At 52.4% G+C, this 17,381-nt stretch overlaps 1 protein-coding gene across 2 annotated transcripts; it reads left to right on the top strand.

The window, feature by feature from the left end:
• Positions 1–4,132: 4,132 nt before the first annotated feature.
• On the top strand, positions 4,133–11,725 carry DNAJC5G (DnaJ heat shock protein family (Hsp40) member C5 gamma; the record flags this gene model as incomplete). Of its 2 annotated transcripts, none has more annotated exons than XM_083733828.1 (6): positions 4,133–4,258; positions 6,470–6,588; positions 6,779–6,992; positions 9,045–9,198; positions 9,843–9,934; positions 10,970–11,725. In XM_083733828.1, the coding sequence occupies 5 exons, from the start codon at positions 4,133–4,135 to the stop codon at positions 9,929–9,931; spliced, it is 702 nt and encodes a 233-aa protein (XP_083589954.1). In that variant the 3' UTR covers positions 9,932–9,934; positions 10,970–11,725. The 2 variants fall into 2 exon arrangements, with proteins under 2 accessions (XP_083589954.1, XP_083589955.1); XM_083733829.1 differs by having other exon boundaries at positions 4,147–4,258; positions 9,846–9,934.
• Between the last annotated feature and the right edge of the window lie 5,656 nt (positions 11,726–17,381).

Raw genomic sequence — 17,381 nt, 5'->3', positions numbered from 1 at the left:
GTCATCTAGTCAAACCCTCCAAAATATAGGGTTCACAGCAAGATTTCACAGCAAAATTTGTACTACCAAAGAGACACACACATACTTATGTACACAGGCACTACTGGGGAAGAGAGCACAATCAATGCTTCTATCATGTACTAAGGAAGAGGAAAATAAAAGTACCCAACTTTATACAGAACCCTTTTAGCAGATCTTGAGATTAGTTTGAGTTTACTTCCTTAGACGTGCAAGTTCCTTAGAGTGCAAGTTCCTAGACAAATGATCTTTAAAGAAAGATTGAAGTGAACATTTTTCTTAAGATAGGGAGAGGATCTCTTATAAAGCATAGTTAAAACAGCCATAGATTTGATTTAAAGGGAATACAAAAGTGACAATTTTTCCTGAATTTGCAGAGGAATAGTAAGCCTAATCTGAATTTGCAGAGGAATAGTAAGCCTAATCTATTCCCCCCCCCCCTTTTGCAGTTTCCTTTAAAGGAAGCTTACTCGGGAGTAAATTTACCTGGCACAGAAGAAGAAGGGGAAAAACCCTGAAAGAGACAGAATGAAACAAGGGGGGGGGGCATTTTCTAAGAAAAGAGGCCTGATATCAGGAGCCTTACAATAACTCTTCTGTCCAACCAAATCAAAGTTAAAACTGGACTCAGATATTTTTCTTAGAAGGAAGACCATACTTTCATAGGCATGTGCTTCATGAAATAAATACACTTCATTTTAGCTTGAGAGAGCAGTTGTGCTCAACTACGCTTTTGCAGCAGAAACATCTAATTCACATTAGAAACATTCACATTCCAGAAACATTAGAAACATTCACATTCCAAAATAGACTGTAGACTCACAGTCTGAAAAGTTGCGGCAAAGCAAAAGGTGGGGTAAACATTTGCACCCTTCATTCTCATTTGGTCTTATTTAAGACTGATAAGGTCCAGCATGGCTTCCTTAGATTTAAAATTTTGAAGCAAGCTTGCAGTTTAAACTATGTGCGCTTAAGAAAGGCAGTCTGTCAGAGACAGAAGGAACAGACAACACACATAACAGACAACATGTAAACACACATATTCTCATATATGTATTAACACACAACACACATAACAGACAACATGTAAACATATATATTCTCATTCTTTAGCTGGTTATTGCAAGGAGTTGGGCCGCTCCCTTTAGCTTCATTAAGTGAAATTAGTAGGAAGGTCCCACAAGGTTTTAAGAGCCTCCTTGCCTCTTCAAACACCACCAGTTAACCAAACTGGCAGGGCTCACAATGCTTAGTTGACTGGGTACCCCTTTATATATGCATGCGTTGTTGTTGTTGCTTTTGTTGTTGTTTTCTTTTTTGGGGGGGATAGAGAAGGGAGAAGGAGAGGGGTTAATTAGGATTTGGGTAACTTGTACAGGGGGCTATTTAGGGTTTTTCCTTTTCCTTGTTGCTTGGCAACTTCCTAACAATTTAACGAGCTTCACCCACTCGGTTTCTTTTCTTCCTATTCCTGTCTTATTTCTTAGTTATATGTTTTTAACGAGCTCTACCCACTCGGTTCCTTTCTCTATTCTTTCCTATTTCCTATTTAATAACCTGGGGTCCTTTTCCACTCTGCCGATCCCGCCCAATTCCTCATGGGCTATCCCTCCTGGCAACCTCCTACCTATCGTAACAATCTCAGGAAAAGGGGCCCTACTGAACGCCCGCGCCGTGCGGTGCCAGATCGGGTGATCCCTGGATAGAATTTCGAACTGAAAACCCCCCTTGCTTTTGGAAGCGGGCTCACGCACGATACACGTGTTACGTGGCACCGACCAGTGCGGCTGGGATTGGATAGAAAGCAAGACCCCTTCCTGCCCCCTCCGTAAGGGCGCTCGGGAAGTTCAGAAGAAGAACTCCAGCCCCTTGCTTTCAACTGAGATGTCCGTTGCGGAGAGTCGGCTGTCTTTCCAAGCCGGGTCTCTCCGTCTTACTTTTGGGCTCCCAATTGGTGCGGCTGGCTGGAGGGTTTTTAGAGAAAGAGATAGAGCTCAGAACCCCCCTTTCGGGTCGAGCAGCAGTCCACGGTCTCTCTCACCAATTGGACCAAGAGACAGGCGAGAAGGAGCGATAGAGAGGAGGGCAGAGAATTCAGTTGCCAGGAGATTTCCACCCCTTTCCCACCAGTGCACTGGATTTTCCTTTTCCTTATACTCACGCGTCTTCTATGATGATCCCGGGATTGATGAATAAGCCGGCTGGATCCCTCTTTGCTCCCCGGCTGAACTCCTGGGGCTTTCGATTACCGCCCGGAAGATGGCTGGGGTCCAAAGGATCTTCCCAGGCAAAATGGCCTGGTGCCGGCTGAAGATTTCGGGGGCCCCGGTCAGCAACGCGGGAGAACCGCATGCCCCACGTTGGGCGCCAACTGTTACGGCAAAATCTGGGTGCGATGCTGCTCTGCCACCCAGCTCATCGGACTAAGTCCGTGGGTCCCTGCGGAGGAAAATGAGCTCAGCCGTAGACAGGAGCAAACTGCAGAAGATCCAAGTTTATTGTGCAACAGGTTCAAGGCAAGATTGAACAGTGAGAAAGGGGTGACATGAGTTTTTGAAACTCCCTCCATGTCCCAGAATACAGTGCAAAACACGTCATGAATACATTAAAGAGAGGTTTGGTTACACAGATTACATCATTAATATATTAAAGGGAGGTTGGGTTACACAGAGTAACATATGGAGGAGGGAGGGGGGAATATGCAGAGCTGGAGATATGCACAGATAAACAATTCCTGGGGATGAGAAAACAATGGTCTCAAATATGCATAGTCTGCCACTGACATTGCCTGGAGGAAAGGCTGATCAGAGCGATTTGACAGGATTAGGGTCTTAACACCTTGCTTGAGGGATTATGCTGGACAGGGGAGGTGTGATGGAGTCCTAGAGAAATTGAGCAAACTGGCCCGTTGATTTTCTATGAATTTTATAGATTTTAGTCCCTTTTGACATTGACAATTGGAATAAATGGATATATTGTAGCGAAGAAGAAGGTAAAGAAGACATGCCCCCCCCTTTCCGTATCACAGGATTGTGGCGTTTAGGAGCAAAAACATTTGAGAACTAGGCTGTTTGACTTCCTATACCCATAGATCTTGGGGTGGTTAACAACACAAAATCACAATATAAAATACAGAAAATACTTTATCCTAATCTTGTAAAATATGTGTATCTATCTGAAAAAGTGTGCATGCACACGAAAGCTCATACCAAGAACTGACTTAGTTGGTCTTTAAGGTGCTACTGGAAGGAATTTTTTTTGTTCTTGTAAAATATATCATCTCCACAAACTTAATTGAACCCTATTTTTAAGTAGTGGGGTGTCTATGTTCTATTTCTGTTCTACTGACGTATAGCAAAAACAATAAGAACAAATAGTGTAACAATTGTCTGCCTTAGGGTCATCTACGCCAACCCCTTGCAATGCAAGAATCACAGCTAAAGAATCTCAGGCAGGTGTCCTTCCAAACTCTTGCTTAAACATTTCCAATGAAGCTCACCACTCTCTGAGGTTGCTGGTTATCACTGCTGCTTGTGGGAGGGAGTTCCATAGTTCTGTGTGAAGGAGTTTCTTGTTTTCGCCTTGAATCTCTCAATCTTTGGATTTCCCCTTTGGAGTTGGCACTGCTGCAGCTGCCCCATAATACTGCATTTGTAAGAACTCTCTGGAATCCCCTGCCTACTGAGATCAAGCAAGCACCTTCACTGCCCTCTCTTCAGCACCTGCTAAAAACATTTTTGCTTGGCTCTGCCCACCCAGGTGCTTAGGAAGATGAGGGACTTTTAATCTGTTTTAGTATTTCAACTTTTGTATGTTTTCTCAGCCAAATCTTCTAGTTAGTGATGTGTGGTTGTGAATTTCTTGGCTTACCAAAAACTTGAGTAAACCAAAATACAAAATCAATGTATAAATTTCATGAATCAAGAGTTTTCTGGGCAAAGGAGACCCGCCCCTTCCCCTCCCTTTTTCTTCTTCTTCTTCCTCCTCCTCCCTCCTCTCCCCTTTCCTCGGCTGCTCCCCCGTCGCTCGGGCGCCTCTCTCTCCCTCCGGCTCCGCCCCTTGCAAGGAACCCGGAAGCGCGGAAGGAGGACTACGAAGTCCGCTCTCAGTGCGCATGCTCGCGGCCCGGGCTGCTTCCGTGCATGCGCAGTGCGGGCGCCTGGTCCTGCTCGCTCGGTCGCTGACCGGGAAGCGGAGGGGGAGGAAGAAGAGGGAGAAGAGGCCGCCGGAGACCCGCCTGGTGAGCCCGGGGGGGGGCGGCGGGGGGGGAGCCCGCGCCTCGCCCCACGCGCCTTCCTCGCCACGTCACGCCCGGGCATTGCGTCACGCGGAGGCTTTCCGGGGGGGCCGAGACGACATTTCCCTCCCCCGGGCGGGGTCTCTCCCTCCCCGCGTGGAGGGCGGCCTGGCCGGCCGGGCTGGGGGGTCCCCTCCCCTCCCTCCCCTCCCCGGGGCCTCCTTTCGGGCTAATCGGGCTCAGCCCTTCGGCCTCGCAAGCCAGATCAGGCGGGCTTAGCCGGGCGGGGGGCTCCTTCTTCCCTTACGGGGGCCCCGAAAGCCCTTATGGGGCTTCCCTATCGGGAGGAGAAAAAGAACAGCGGCCAAGCGGAGAATATTGAGAAGCAAAGCAGCTCGGAAGCCGGATCTTTATTGATCTGTGGCAACAGGGTCCCCTCTCCCCACACGCAGCGGGAAGGAGGAACCCCGAACATTGGTGTGCAAGGCCTTATATAGACATTTGGAGCCAGAGACACCCCCCCCCCGAAACAGCACCCATGCATCACAGAAAGAGGTGGTCGCCGGCAGAAATTGGCATAGCTGTCAACGTTTCCCTTTTTTAAAGGGGAATTTCCTTATTCCGAATAGGATTCCTGGCAAGAAAAGGGAAAAGTTGATAGCTATGGAAATTGGAGTGTGTGGCTTCTCTCCTGTCTGCCAGGATACCTGATAATGCCCTCCTTGGTTGCCTTTTCTGGGTAGCCTGGCCATTTCTTGGAGACGGGCAATACTTAGTTCCTGAAACTATATTGAGAGTGTGCTCAGCTTCACAGATGCTTGCCCGACTGTATTTGCAGAGAGGTGCACACCCAAAGTCCAAAGACAATCAGAAAGCTTTCCCCATTTCCTTCCTCCTTGCAGAGAAATACTTGCGGTCAATTTGGGAGAGTCAAAATGACTCCAGAATTGCTCTCCTGTACTATTTCAGGCACATGGTTTATATGCTTATGTATGTGTTTGCCTTGTACATTTCTGAACATTTAATTTTTATATATAAGACCTTAGAATTCCTGTAACAGGCAATTGCCAGGCTGGGGCGGCTGGTGTCCATCTGGGCGGCTCAGCCTTTGCCTTCCACCCCCCTGGGGCCCATCAGCATCTTGTGGGGCTTGGCATGGGGGGAGCTGCCCTTCTCCTCCCCCCCCCCCACTTTAAAACCTCTTCAGAAAGGTTTTCCGCATGTGTCATCTGTGTTTGTGGCACTTCTCTTCCGCCTTTTTCTCCAAGGAGCTCAAGGTGGGGGGCGTGGTCAGTCTTCACAACAGCCCTGTGAGGTGGGCAAGACTGGGAGAGAGAAGGAGACCAGCCCCCCAGGGAGCTTTGCGGCTGAGTTGGGCCCTGGGCCCTAGTCACTCCTCCCCAGCCCAACTCTCTAACCTCTACACCGCCAGAAAATACTCCAACAGGGGTTGGAAGTTGCATATTATTACAAAGGCACATGTAAACACAGAATGGTTTCTTAGTTTTTTTTCCATAGATGCATAGAGCTGGAAGGGATCCCAAGGGTCATCTAGCCCACCCCGCCCCCCAGCACAGGTGTTTTTTCACCCCATGTGGGGCTCGAACCCATGACCTTTAGATCAAGAGTCCGATGTTCTGCCAACTGAGCTGTTCTTGATTTTATCATCTTAAGCTTATCATCTTACACCACCACACTCCCTTTTTTATCCTCCTGTAACGGAGGAGTGTTTGATCTGCTGGCTGGGTGCCCCCCCCCCGACCCTGCCCAGCCCCTTTTCCATGCCAGGGTCCCTTTCCAGAGCAGCCAAGGCTGTGCCAGGCAGAGGGCATTTGCCAGCTATCTGTCTGTCCTCATGCCTCACCCCAGACGGGGCCTGAGGTCTGCTCTTTTGGGGGGAGTGGGCAGGAACCCCCCCCTGCTCTTGAGAGTTTGAGGGAGACCTGGCTGGGCATGCATCCTGGGAGGGGGGGTTAGGGTCTCTTCCTCACACCCCACCCAGAGCGAGGTGATGCTGTTTGTTGAGGTCACTTGGGTCCCACTGCCTCCCACCCCAGTGGGATCTCTGGAGCTTGTTTGGTTTTGGCCAGGGGTCTCCTGAGACCTGGGGCCAAGCCCAGCCCCTTGCTTGTAGAGTCAGCAGGGACCCCCGAGGGCCATCTAGTCCAGCCCCTCGCAATCCCTGACCCAGTTCTTTTCTGCTACGCAATCTAGAGCAAGATGGCGGACGCCGGTCGGCCGCAGCGGAAGATGTCCCGGGCCGGAGAGAGTTTGTACTGCATCCTGGGCCTGGAGAAAGGGGCTTCCTCTGAGGACATCAAGAAGGCTTACAGGTGGGCTTCTCTCCTCTGCCCGAAGGTGGGCTTTCAGGGGCTGCTCCCACTCTGCTCTCCTCCTGCCCCCAACCACACCTGGGTTCTTCCTGGTGTGGAGTCGGAATTCCCGTTCTTGAACGGATTTGAGCCGCTAATGCTTTTTATTTCCCCTCTGCTTGCCCCCAACCCTGCCGCCTTCCCCTTTCAGGAAACTGGCTTTGAAGTACCACCCAGACAAGAACCCGGAGAACCCCGAAGCCGCGGAGAAGTTCAAGGAGATCAACAACGCCAACACCACCCTCAGCGATGAGAACAAGCGGCGGATCTACGACGAGTACGGCTCCATGGGGCTCTACGTCTCGGAGCAGTTCGGGGAGGACAGCGTCAAGTACTACTTCCTCATGTCGAAATGGTGGTTCAAGGTGGGTGGCTGTCGTCTGGGGAGGGGGACCAACGCCCCCCACCCCTGGGAGATGCAGCCGAATGCGTGTGTGTGTGTGTGGAGTGTGGGAGAGAGAAAGAGCACCCGTATGGGTGTGTCCCCCCCATATATATTCCCCCACACACCAGCCAGAGGTTTAGGACCTTTTGCTGGAGTTAGCAATGAATTTGTGCTTGCCGTTGGCCTTATGCCCACTGGCCTGCTTGATCCTTTATTTGTTGTTGTTGTTGAGTCGCTTAGTCGTGTCCAACTCCTCCTGACCCCCTGGACCAGAGCCCGCCAGGCCCTCCTGTCTTCCACCCCCTCCCGCAGTTTGGTCAAACTCAGGCTGGTGGCTTCGAAGACACTGTCCCACCATCTCGTCCTCTGTCGTCCCCTTCTCCTTCTGCCCTCCATCTTTCCCAACACCAGGGTCTTTTCCAGGGAGTCTTCTCTTCTCATGAGGTGGCCAAAGTACTGGAGCCTCAGCTTCAGGATCTGTCCTTCCAGTGAGCACTCAGGGCTGATTTCCTTCAGAATGGAGAGGTTGGATCTTCTTGCAGTCCATGGGACTCTCCAGAGTCTCCTCCAGCACCAGAATTCAAAAGCATCCGTTCTTCGGCGATCAGCCTTCTCTATGGTCCAGCTCTCACTTCCATACATCACTAGATCCTTTATTTAGCCTGCTCCTAATCACAGATTCATCTCTGCTTGTAGGATTAATCTTAATGCCACTTCATTTTAAACGCCCTTGCTATTGTTCCCACTTGCTTGTTACTATCTTTCAATCTGTATTTCATATTTTGGCCATCATACCTGCTAGTTGAACGTATTCTATCAGCTTAAACAGGAGTTGGTCCTTTGTCAGGAAGGCTTTCTCTTCCCTCATTTTTGCATACAGTATTTTTGTGGCTTCTATACGCAAGTATAGAAATAGGTTTTGAACTTTGTCTGATATTTCCTGACCTACTATTGCTAGCAGGAATGCTTCTGGGGTTGGGGGGGCGTGTACTTAAGCATCTTTTAAAATTTGTCAGATACAGTGGAACCTCAGTGTTAGAACGTACAGTGGTACCCCGGGTTAAGTACTTAATTCGTTCTGGAGGTCTGTTCTTAACCTGAAACTGTTCTTAACCTGAAGCACCACTTTAGCTAATGGGGCCTTATGCTGCCGCTGCACCGCCAGAGCACGATTTCTGTTCTCATCCTGAAGCAAAGTTCTTAACCCGAGGTACCATTTCTTGGTTGGCGGAGTCTGTAACCTGAAGCGTATGTAACCCGAGGTACCACTGTAATCTGTTCTGGAAGTCCATTCAAGTTCCGAAATGTTTGAAAACCGAGGATCAAAGGGCTGGCAACAAAATCCATTGAAAAAATGGAGAAATGCGCCTCGGAAGCCATTCGACTTTCCGTTCGAAAACGGAAGCATTCACTTCCGGGTTTTCGGTGTTCGGCTTCTGAAATGTTCAGCAGCCGAGATGTTTGAAAACCGAGGTTTGACTGTACCATTTCCCATATTTTTTTTGCGAATTTGCATTGCCGCCACATGTGAATTAAACAGCTCTCTGTATCTGATCATATCCAACACAAATTTGATCCCTTTTATACATTTTGGTGAGTTTTTTGGGTATCAAATATCATTTTACTGGGTGTCATGTGCATCATTTTTTGAATGTTTTCCCTAATTGTGTAACATGCCAAAAAATTTATCACGTTTTTCCAGTTTTTCGTATGCTGAAATTTCTATATTGTACCTGAAATCTGATGCCCAGTGAATCATTGCTGCCCTCACAATCTCATCCTCAGTTTCCCTTTGCTTTGTCGTTTCTTTCCTAATATGGAAAGAGAATCCACCACCTTCTGAGGTTAGGGAATCGGGGAGTGGGAGCCGTCTGGAACACTTTCACGATAAGGGTCTGTGCCGGGGTCCAGAAAGTTCACTGGGGGGTATAGATTATATACAGTGGTACCTCGGGTTACAGACGCTTCAGGTTACAGACTCAAGTTCTGGTTGCCCTGCGCTCCTGACCGGCCGCTCTGCCCCTCTCCGCAGCCCCTGATGGTGTGCTGCAGTTTGATCACCTGTTGCTGCTGCTGCTGCTGCTGTTGCTTCTGCTGTGGGAAGTGCCGCCCCCCAGAGGAGGAGGAGCCCTACAAGTACGTCAACCCCGAAGACCTGGAGGCCCAGATCCGTGCCGAGAACGAAGGTATGACTTTGAAGGAGGGGGCGGGCTTTCTTTTTCGCTGGCTTTGGGTGCGGACCCTTTGAAACTACAACTAATCCTGAATGCGGCAGCTAGACTGGTGACTGGGAGCGGCTGCTGAGACCACATAACACCAGTCCTGAAGGACCTACATTGGCCTACTCCCAGGACGTTTCTGAGCACACTTCAAAGTGTTGGTACTGACCTTGAAAGCCCTAAACGGCCTCAGCCCAGTACACCTGAAGGAGCGTCTCCATCCCCATCGTTCAGCCCAGGATCTCCACCAGGGTCCATCTCCCAAGGGCCTTCTGGCAGTTCCCTTCCTGCGAGAAGCCAAGTTACAGGGAACCAGGCAGAGGGCCTGCTCGGCGGTGGCACCTGCCCTGTAGAAAACCCTCTCATCAGATGTCAAAGAGAAAAACAACTATCTGACTTTTAGAAGACATCTGAAGGCAGCCCTGAAGTTCAGGAAAGCTTTTAATGTTTGATATTACAGCTTTTTTTTAATTGTTCTTGGTGTTCTGTTGGGAACCGCAGCGGAGTCCGTGGGGTCTGCATCTCTGCCAAGGGCCGGGAGGGGGAATTGTCTGCTCCTGGGCCAGCCTTTGGGGGTCTCTTGACAGCAGCTGTGCTTGTTTCCTTCCCAGCAGGCGGCGGAGAGGCCATCCGCATGCAGCCCACAGCCAGCGCCTCCTTGCACACCACAGACGAGACACAGCGGCCACACAAGCCCTGACCCGTAAGTAGAGCGGGCGCCCTTGCCGGGGGGGGGGGGCAGCTGCAGGGGGAGACACTTCCTGGGAGGGGAGGTGGGCCACGTTGGAAAGGGACCCCAAGGGTCATCCATTCCAGCCCCCAGCAATGGCGGCAACCACGGCCAAAGGTGGCTTTTCCTGCAATCCCTGCGGAAGCTGCTACTTCCCAGGACTTGTGGGCAGAAACACCCCACACAGAAGGAGGCCCGTCTTCGCCTGGCTCCGAGGGCTGAAGCCTTTGAAGCCGCTTTGAGAGGGGTGGGATGGGGAGACGAGGAGCAGCCCTTGCCCAGCAAAAGGCGGGCCGGTGGGTCTCAGTTGGCCATTTAATGCCCAGCTCACGTGGTTGGCATGCCTGGCACAGATCCAGGCGAATGACGCAGCCAAACTGGGTGGGTCAGGTGGGAATCTGCAGCAGGGGCTCCATAGTTTCATAGGGACCCCCAAAGTCATGCAATGCAGGAATCTCAGCTAAAGAATCCCGAGCTTGCAGCCCCTTCCTCCCCCACCAGGAGGGTTTGGGGGCTGCTGGGGAGAGGTGGTCTCTCGCCCGCTGCTTGGCAGGGGCTGCTGTACCAGACCAGGCCGCCCTGCTCAGGTCCTGAGGGTGCTCTTGGGGGTGGGCAGGCTCTCTGGGGTATGCCAGCCCTGGCTGCGGGCATCAGAGGGCACCCCGGCCTCTCTCCTGCTCCTCCCCTTTGCTTGCAGAGGAGAGGACTCGGGGCGACGCCTGGCTTTGGGGGCTCCTGGCCAGGATGGCTCTTCTCTGGTTCGGCCTCCTCAGACGGAGGAAGCGACGCTTGTGCCACCAGTTACCGGAAACTGCAGGAGAGGAGAGTCTCTCTTGCGCCCGGATACTGCTTTAGGGCTTCCCAATGGGGCCCCTGTGAGAACAGGGGACTCAGGGGGCCCTTGGGCCTGATCCAGCCTCCAGGCTCCCCGCAGGTTCTGAGATCCAAGCTGCTCCTCCAGTCATTCTGCCAGGGGCCCTCACCCCCCCTCTTCTCTCTTCCCTGCAGAGTTCAGCTGACGGTCAGAGCACAGCCCCCCCTGTTCTGCAGCCATTCCAGAGACCACCCTCAGGCCCACATGGCTGAGTCAGGCCTGCCGCTGCACTGGGGCAGAGAGACCCCCAGCCCCCACCCCGGGGGTCCTTGCCAAATGCAGGGGGGCCACACGCCTGGCCGACTGCCCCACCGTCATTGGGAGTCTTCTCAGGGAACCGGCTGAGGGCCCAGCGGAGGAGGAGGAGCAGGAGGAGAGCAACTTCCAGCCTTGCAGGAAGCTGGCGGGGACCAGAGAGGTGGCCCCCTTCCAGTTTAGGGCTGGCGGAAGATGTTGCCCGCTGCCAGCCCACCCGCTTTTTCTGGACGCTTTCTGACCCCGGCTCTCTCCTTGGCCAAAGGCTCCTGCTTCCCAAGGCCAGGCAGCCCCTGGGGGCACGGCTGGGGGGTTGTGGGGCTCGCCGGCCCTGCCCCCCTTCTGCCCTGTGCATTGGTGCCAAAGTGCATTTGTGGGGCCAATGCAAGCGAGTCCCTGCCCCCCTCCCTGGCTGGTGGGTTGGGGGGCTCCCTCCCCCTCCCCCTCTGCCCTGAGCTGCAGCTGCTCTGGGTGGATTCAATCACTGTGCGGAGGGAGCCTGGTCCCCCCCCCCCAGCTCCCTCCCTGGCCCTGCTGTGGGGCAGCCCCCTCTTGGGCAGGGCCCCTCTCTCCACACTGTGACAAGGAACTTCTCTAGGGTTTACGGACACAATTAAATGTTTCTGAAGGAAGAAGCTGCTGTTTCTATGCTGTCAGTCCGTCTCTGGGGCGTCTCACTGAAGGGGCCCCCCCAGGGTCACCGAGCCCCTCCCCCCGCAACGCAGGAATCCCAGCTGAAGCATCGCCGAAGGATCTCTGCTTGAAAACCTCCCAGGAAGGACAGCCTGCCGCCTCCTGAGGGAGCTGTGGCCGTCAGGAAGTCCTCCCTCAGAGCGCAGTGCTCCTCGAGAAGCCCAGGAAGACGGAAAATCCAGGAGAGAGAGAAGGAAGTCCTTCTCCACAGAGTTAAACAATGGATCTCACTTCCGCAGGAGGTTGGGGGACAGGCGGGGTCGCAGGGCAGCAACTGCCCACCTGGGGGCGCCTCTCTCCCCCAGCCTGCCAAACCCCATCCATCCAAGGAGGACCCGGGTGGCAAGGGTGGGAGTGGGGTGGAGAGAGGAGGTGCCTGTGGGGCAGGAACATGGGGAGGTCAGGGGGGAGGCTTGGCAGCCCTGTCCTTGCCAAGGCTGAGCATTAAGTATTTTTGGAGCTTTGATTTAATGAGGAGAAGAAGCGAGGATGGCCCTCGAATCCTTGGCAGGTGTGGCAGCGATGCTGAGCGGGCGACTTGTCAGGGGCCCACAGCGTCTGGCTGGCCTTGGTGGCCACCCAAGGGTGTCGCTGGTGGTGACAGCGGCCTGCAGGCCTTTCCCTGGACCACGGAGAGGCCTCTTGCCCCTGGCCACCCTTCTCTGCAGCCATACTTTTTTATTAAAATCAATAACACATAAATGCACAGTATTTAATCTCCTGTGTCTCTGGCCTGGTTGTGGGGAGAGGTTCTCCAGCTGCTGTCCAGGCGGACAAGAGCCCCCCCCCGCCGTCAGTTGGGGGAATTGCAAGGAGCCCCCCCTTGCTGGCCACAAGCCCTCCTCTTTTTTGGGGGGGAGCGGCCTTTCCTGAGGGTCCAGAAAGCACAGGGAACCCCCAGAGGAATAGCAATGTGAGCTGCGTGGGGGGGGGGGGGGCTTGCATTGTCATTTTCACTTGACCCTGCCTGCCCCTCCAGCAGATGCCCAAGGCTGCCTCATGGCCTAAATATAGAGGGAGCAGCCCAGGGGGCAGGGGGGGTCCCAGCCCCCTTGGGAGCCAGGAGCTGCTTCTCCTGGGACCGACCAGTACAGAGCAAGCCGCTGCCTGCAGTCTAGCCTTGGGGCTGCCTTTCGCTCATTCACACACACGCAGAATCCCAGCCCTCCTCCATGTTTCTTGCTCTACACTGACTGGGATCCTTTGTGCTTTGCCACTGGATATCTTGTGCAGAAAGTTTGCAGTGTTTTGGACTTTTTACAAAAAAAAATCCTTCCAGTAGCACCTTAAAGACCAACTAAGTTAGTTCTTGGTATGAGCTTTCGTGTGCATGCACACTTCTTCAGATACTTTTTTACCTTAGAGAAAAGGTGAGGAAGAGGTGACACAGTCGCAGTTTATAAAATTCTGTGCAGCGTGGAGAAAATGGTAAGAGAAAAATTATAACAGTAGGAACTCATGGGCACCCAATGAAGCCGAGTTGCGGAAGGATTAAAGAAAGTCCTTCTACATGCAGTTAGCCTGTGGAACTCCCTGCCACAGTTGCTGGAAACCTCAGGAGGGAAGAGTTGCTCTTCTGCATGGATTCTGCTTGCGGGTTTCTCCTTCAAGGCTTCTGGTCAGCTGCTGTGAGTACAGGAGGCTGGACTAGAGTGTCCTCCGGTGTCCTGGTCCACCAGGTCTCATCTTGCACTCTTATTAGGACTGAATGATATATTGATGTATCATCCCAAACCACTTTGAAGCTCCTGTCATGATACCAGTTTCATACTTTCAGATCTGGTAATATATCACAAATCATGGTGTCTGTGTGCTATGCAAAAATCACTGGGAGAAACTGAAGGCAGCCAGAGCTGCTCTCAATTTCTGCAGCCCCTGTTAGCTCTTCCCGCCTGACGCAGCAAGCAAGTCCCAAAGAGCAGGCACTGGCAGAAGTCACGATGCCGGGAAAACGGAAGGCAGCTAATGCCTCTCCATGGCTACAGTGGGGTGTGGTGGTTCAGAGCGGTGGACTCGTAATCTGGGGAACCGGGTTCGCGTCTCCGCTCCTCCACCTGCAGCAGCTGCTGGGTGACCTTGGGCCAGTCCCACTTCTCTGAAGTCTCTCAGCCCCACTCACCTCACAGAGTGTTTGTTGTGGGGGAGGAAGGGAAAGGAGGTTGTTAGCCACTTTGAGACTCCTGAAGGGGAGTGATAAAGCGGGGTATCAAATCCAAACTCTTCTTCTTCTTCATTCTTCCGACAATGTCATATATCAATGTATCACAATGTTTAGCTGGTGATAAATCTCAGTGTTGGGATCCAGACATGGGAGGAATCCCATTGCTCCCGGGTGAGGCTTCCCATGCAGACGACCCCCTGGATCAAAGGGTCTCGGGCAGCCGAGCTGGGAAAAAACCCCCTTCTGCCCAGCACCCGGGAGAGTCGATGGCCTGAGTCTGGGGGAGGCGCCTCCTGCCGTGTCTGCAATGGCTTCCCCTTCCAGATGTTTTGGATCACAGCCCCCATCAACCCCAGGGAGATGCAGGGGCTCCTGGGAGTTTTAATTCAAAAAATCTGGAGGGCGCCAGGATGGCAAAGGCAGGCTTAGTTATTTCTTACATATTGACATGATTCTCCCCTGAGGTTCAGGGCGGTGACACTCCTTGGCTGTTGCATGGCAGCGACTCCGGGAACTGTAGAGCTGGAAGGGGACCCCAGGGTCATCTAGTCCAACCCCCTGCAATGCAGGAATCACATGGAACGCAACCATTAGCTTTTGCAAAGTGTGGGGTGATCTTCATTCTCCACATCTATGTGTTGTTTTTATCCTTCCCGCCGTTGGATTATTCATTCTGGATCTGGGCCCACTGAGCTGCCCCTTCAGATGAGCATCGCCTGAGCCCAGCGTGCTCTTGAGGCAGCCTGGAATCCCAGCCACTGACTGAGCTGCCGCATCCCAGCACTGACTCATGCTTAGCCTGTGGTCGCTTGGAGACCTTGGGCTCCTCCTCACAAGTTCTGCTGCCAAGGCAGGTGTCGCCCATCCCTCATTTGCGCGTCGGATTCATCATACCCAATTGCAGAACTTGGGAAATGCTTTATTCCTTGCTGACGCTGGTGGCTGTGGAGAGGTGATGCCCCCGCCTTTGCCTCCCCCCACCTTGAGACTATTATGGTGTAGCTGAGCAGTTGGGGGAGTGAGTGGGGCTGGCTTCCAGGGGCCCAGTTTCAAGTCAGCCTTAAGGAGTGCAAGACAAAGAGGGAGAGAAAAGGCAAGTTGGGGGGGGGGGCAGGGAGAGGAATAAAGGCACAGCATTTCCCAACTTAAACCGAGGCTGGCATAGCAGTTGAGCTGGTGTCCTGATGCCTGGAAGAGAAGGACCCTCAGGGCTTGTCTTGGAGGAGAAACAGCCCCAATCCCCCCAGGTCAGTGAAGAGGCAGACCAAACATATTTGCAGGATGGCAGCATGACTTTCATGGTGTTATTTATGGAGAGGCAAGAATCCAGTTGGAGAGGATACACACACAACACAATGCTGAGCACATTGTTAAATTTGTGGAACCGGCTTTAAGAGGCGTCTGTCCATCCCTCTCTGGGCCTGCTGCAAAAACCCTGTAATGGGGGGGGGGCTTGTTGAGCATTATGGGTGGAAGCAGAAAGAGGGGGGCACTGAAGGGAAGCTAGAGGGTTCATGACAGGGAAGGATCACAGGGCAAAATGTTGCGCTGCAAAGGACTTCCTCTGATCAGACCCCCAAGATCTTGACGGGGCGCCCCTTGCACCACACCTCTGGTGCGTCTTTGCTTTAAAGCATTGCTAAACTCAATATTAATAATAATAATAATAATTTTTTATTTATACCCCGCCCTCCCCAGCCAAGGCCGGGCTCAGAGCGGCTTACAAGCAATAATAAAAACAAGATGAATGATTACAACTTAAAAACAAAAATAAAATACAACATTAAAATAATGGAACATTAAAATATTAAAATGTAGCCTCATCGCAGGAGGAGAAGGAAAAGAAAAAAGAAAGAGAGGGAGGGAATCAAACTGGCTCCAAGCCAAAGGCCAGGCGGAACAACTCTGTCTTACAGGCCCTGCGGAAAGAAATCAGATCCTGCAGGGCCCTGGTCTCAGGAGGCAGAGCGTTCCACCAGGCCGGGGCCAGTGTTGAAAAGGCCCTGGCTCTGGTTGAAGCCAATCTAACTTCCTTAGGGCCCGGGACCACTAGGGTGTTGTTATTTATGGACCTTGAGGCTCTCCGTGGGGCATACCAGGAGAGGCGGTCCCGTAGGTACGAGGGTCCTAGGCCGTGAAGGGCTTTGAAGGTCAAAAGCAGCACCTTAAATCTGACCCTGTACTCCACCAGGAGCCAGTGCAGCTTGAAAAGCACTGGGTGAATATGCTCCCATGGCAGAGACCCCTGAGGAGCCTCGCTGCAGCATTCTGCACCCGCTGGAGTTTCTGGGACAGCTTCAAGGGCAGCCCCGCATAGAGCGAATTACAGTAGTCAAGCCTGGAGATGACCGTCGCATGGATCACTGTGGCCAGGGAGGGGCGGGAAAGGTAAGGGAAATCTTGACTCCAGTATTAACGCCTAAGCAACACCCCCCATGCCAATAGTTTCTAGACATACTGGACAGCAGGACTTACTGGCCTCACAGGTCAGATAGTCTCTGGCCTCTCCAGCACCAGCTGCTTTTGCAGCTGGAATCAGGGTGCTGCCCCACCCCACCCCAGCCCAGCAAAGCAGGGAGGAGGCTCTTGCAAGACTCACAGATAAGATGATTTTTAAGATGTCTGTGTTTTGAGTGCTTCTAAAGTCAGCCCCTCTCCCTAAAAGGTGTCTTGAGCGTTGTACCAATATGCATATATGAAATCAGGAAAAAATATGATAAAAAAGAGAAGAACCAACAACCTCTTAAAAACAGGGGTCCAATCTTATGGGTCAGGGGAAGCTGTGGGTGGGGGGGGGGGAAATCCCTGCCTCCACAAGATGCCCAAAGTGACTGGCAGAGGGAGCTTCACCTACAGCAGGGGAAAGGGTGTTCCGTAATGCAGGATCAATTGTGGGAAATGCCCATTTTCAGGTCACAGTCCAGCCATGCCAGGAGTGACATTTCCCCAGATGGTCCCAAGTTAATAGAATCATATAATTGTAGAGTTGGAAAGAACCCCAGAGGTCATCCAGTCGTACCCCCGGCAATGCAGGAATCTCGGCTAAAGCAGGTGGACAGCCAGCCTCTGCTTAAAAACCTCCAAGGAAGGAGAGTCCACAACTTCCCGAGGGAGACTGGTCCACTATTGAACAGCTCTGACTGTCAGAAAGTTCAGTACTTGATGTATATGTTGGCAGCATGACTTTGTAGCTGATGGGCAGCCAGTGTCGCTTCCCTCAGCAGGGATATCCCTCAGGGATACCTGCAAGCCCAGGTGCTCCACTCAGCAACCTGTTGTGAACAGCTCTGTGATCTTCAGATGAAGGGAGGGCATATGAATTTAATTATTAATAATAATAATGATAACCTGACTGCCACATTCTGCATCTGATGCAGCTTCCAGACCAACCCCAAGGGAAGCCCCACACTGCATGCATTGTAGTAGTCCAGCTGTGA

The sequence above is a fragment of the Podarcis gaigeae genome (assembly GCF_964106915.1).
Source record: "Podarcis gaigeae genome assembly, chromosome: 3".
NCBI classification, from domain to species: domain Eukaryota; kingdom Metazoa; phylum Chordata; class Lepidosauria; order Squamata; family Lacertidae; genus Podarcis; species Podarcis gaigeae.
This window is presented reverse-complemented; position numbering and strand designations above follow the sequence as displayed.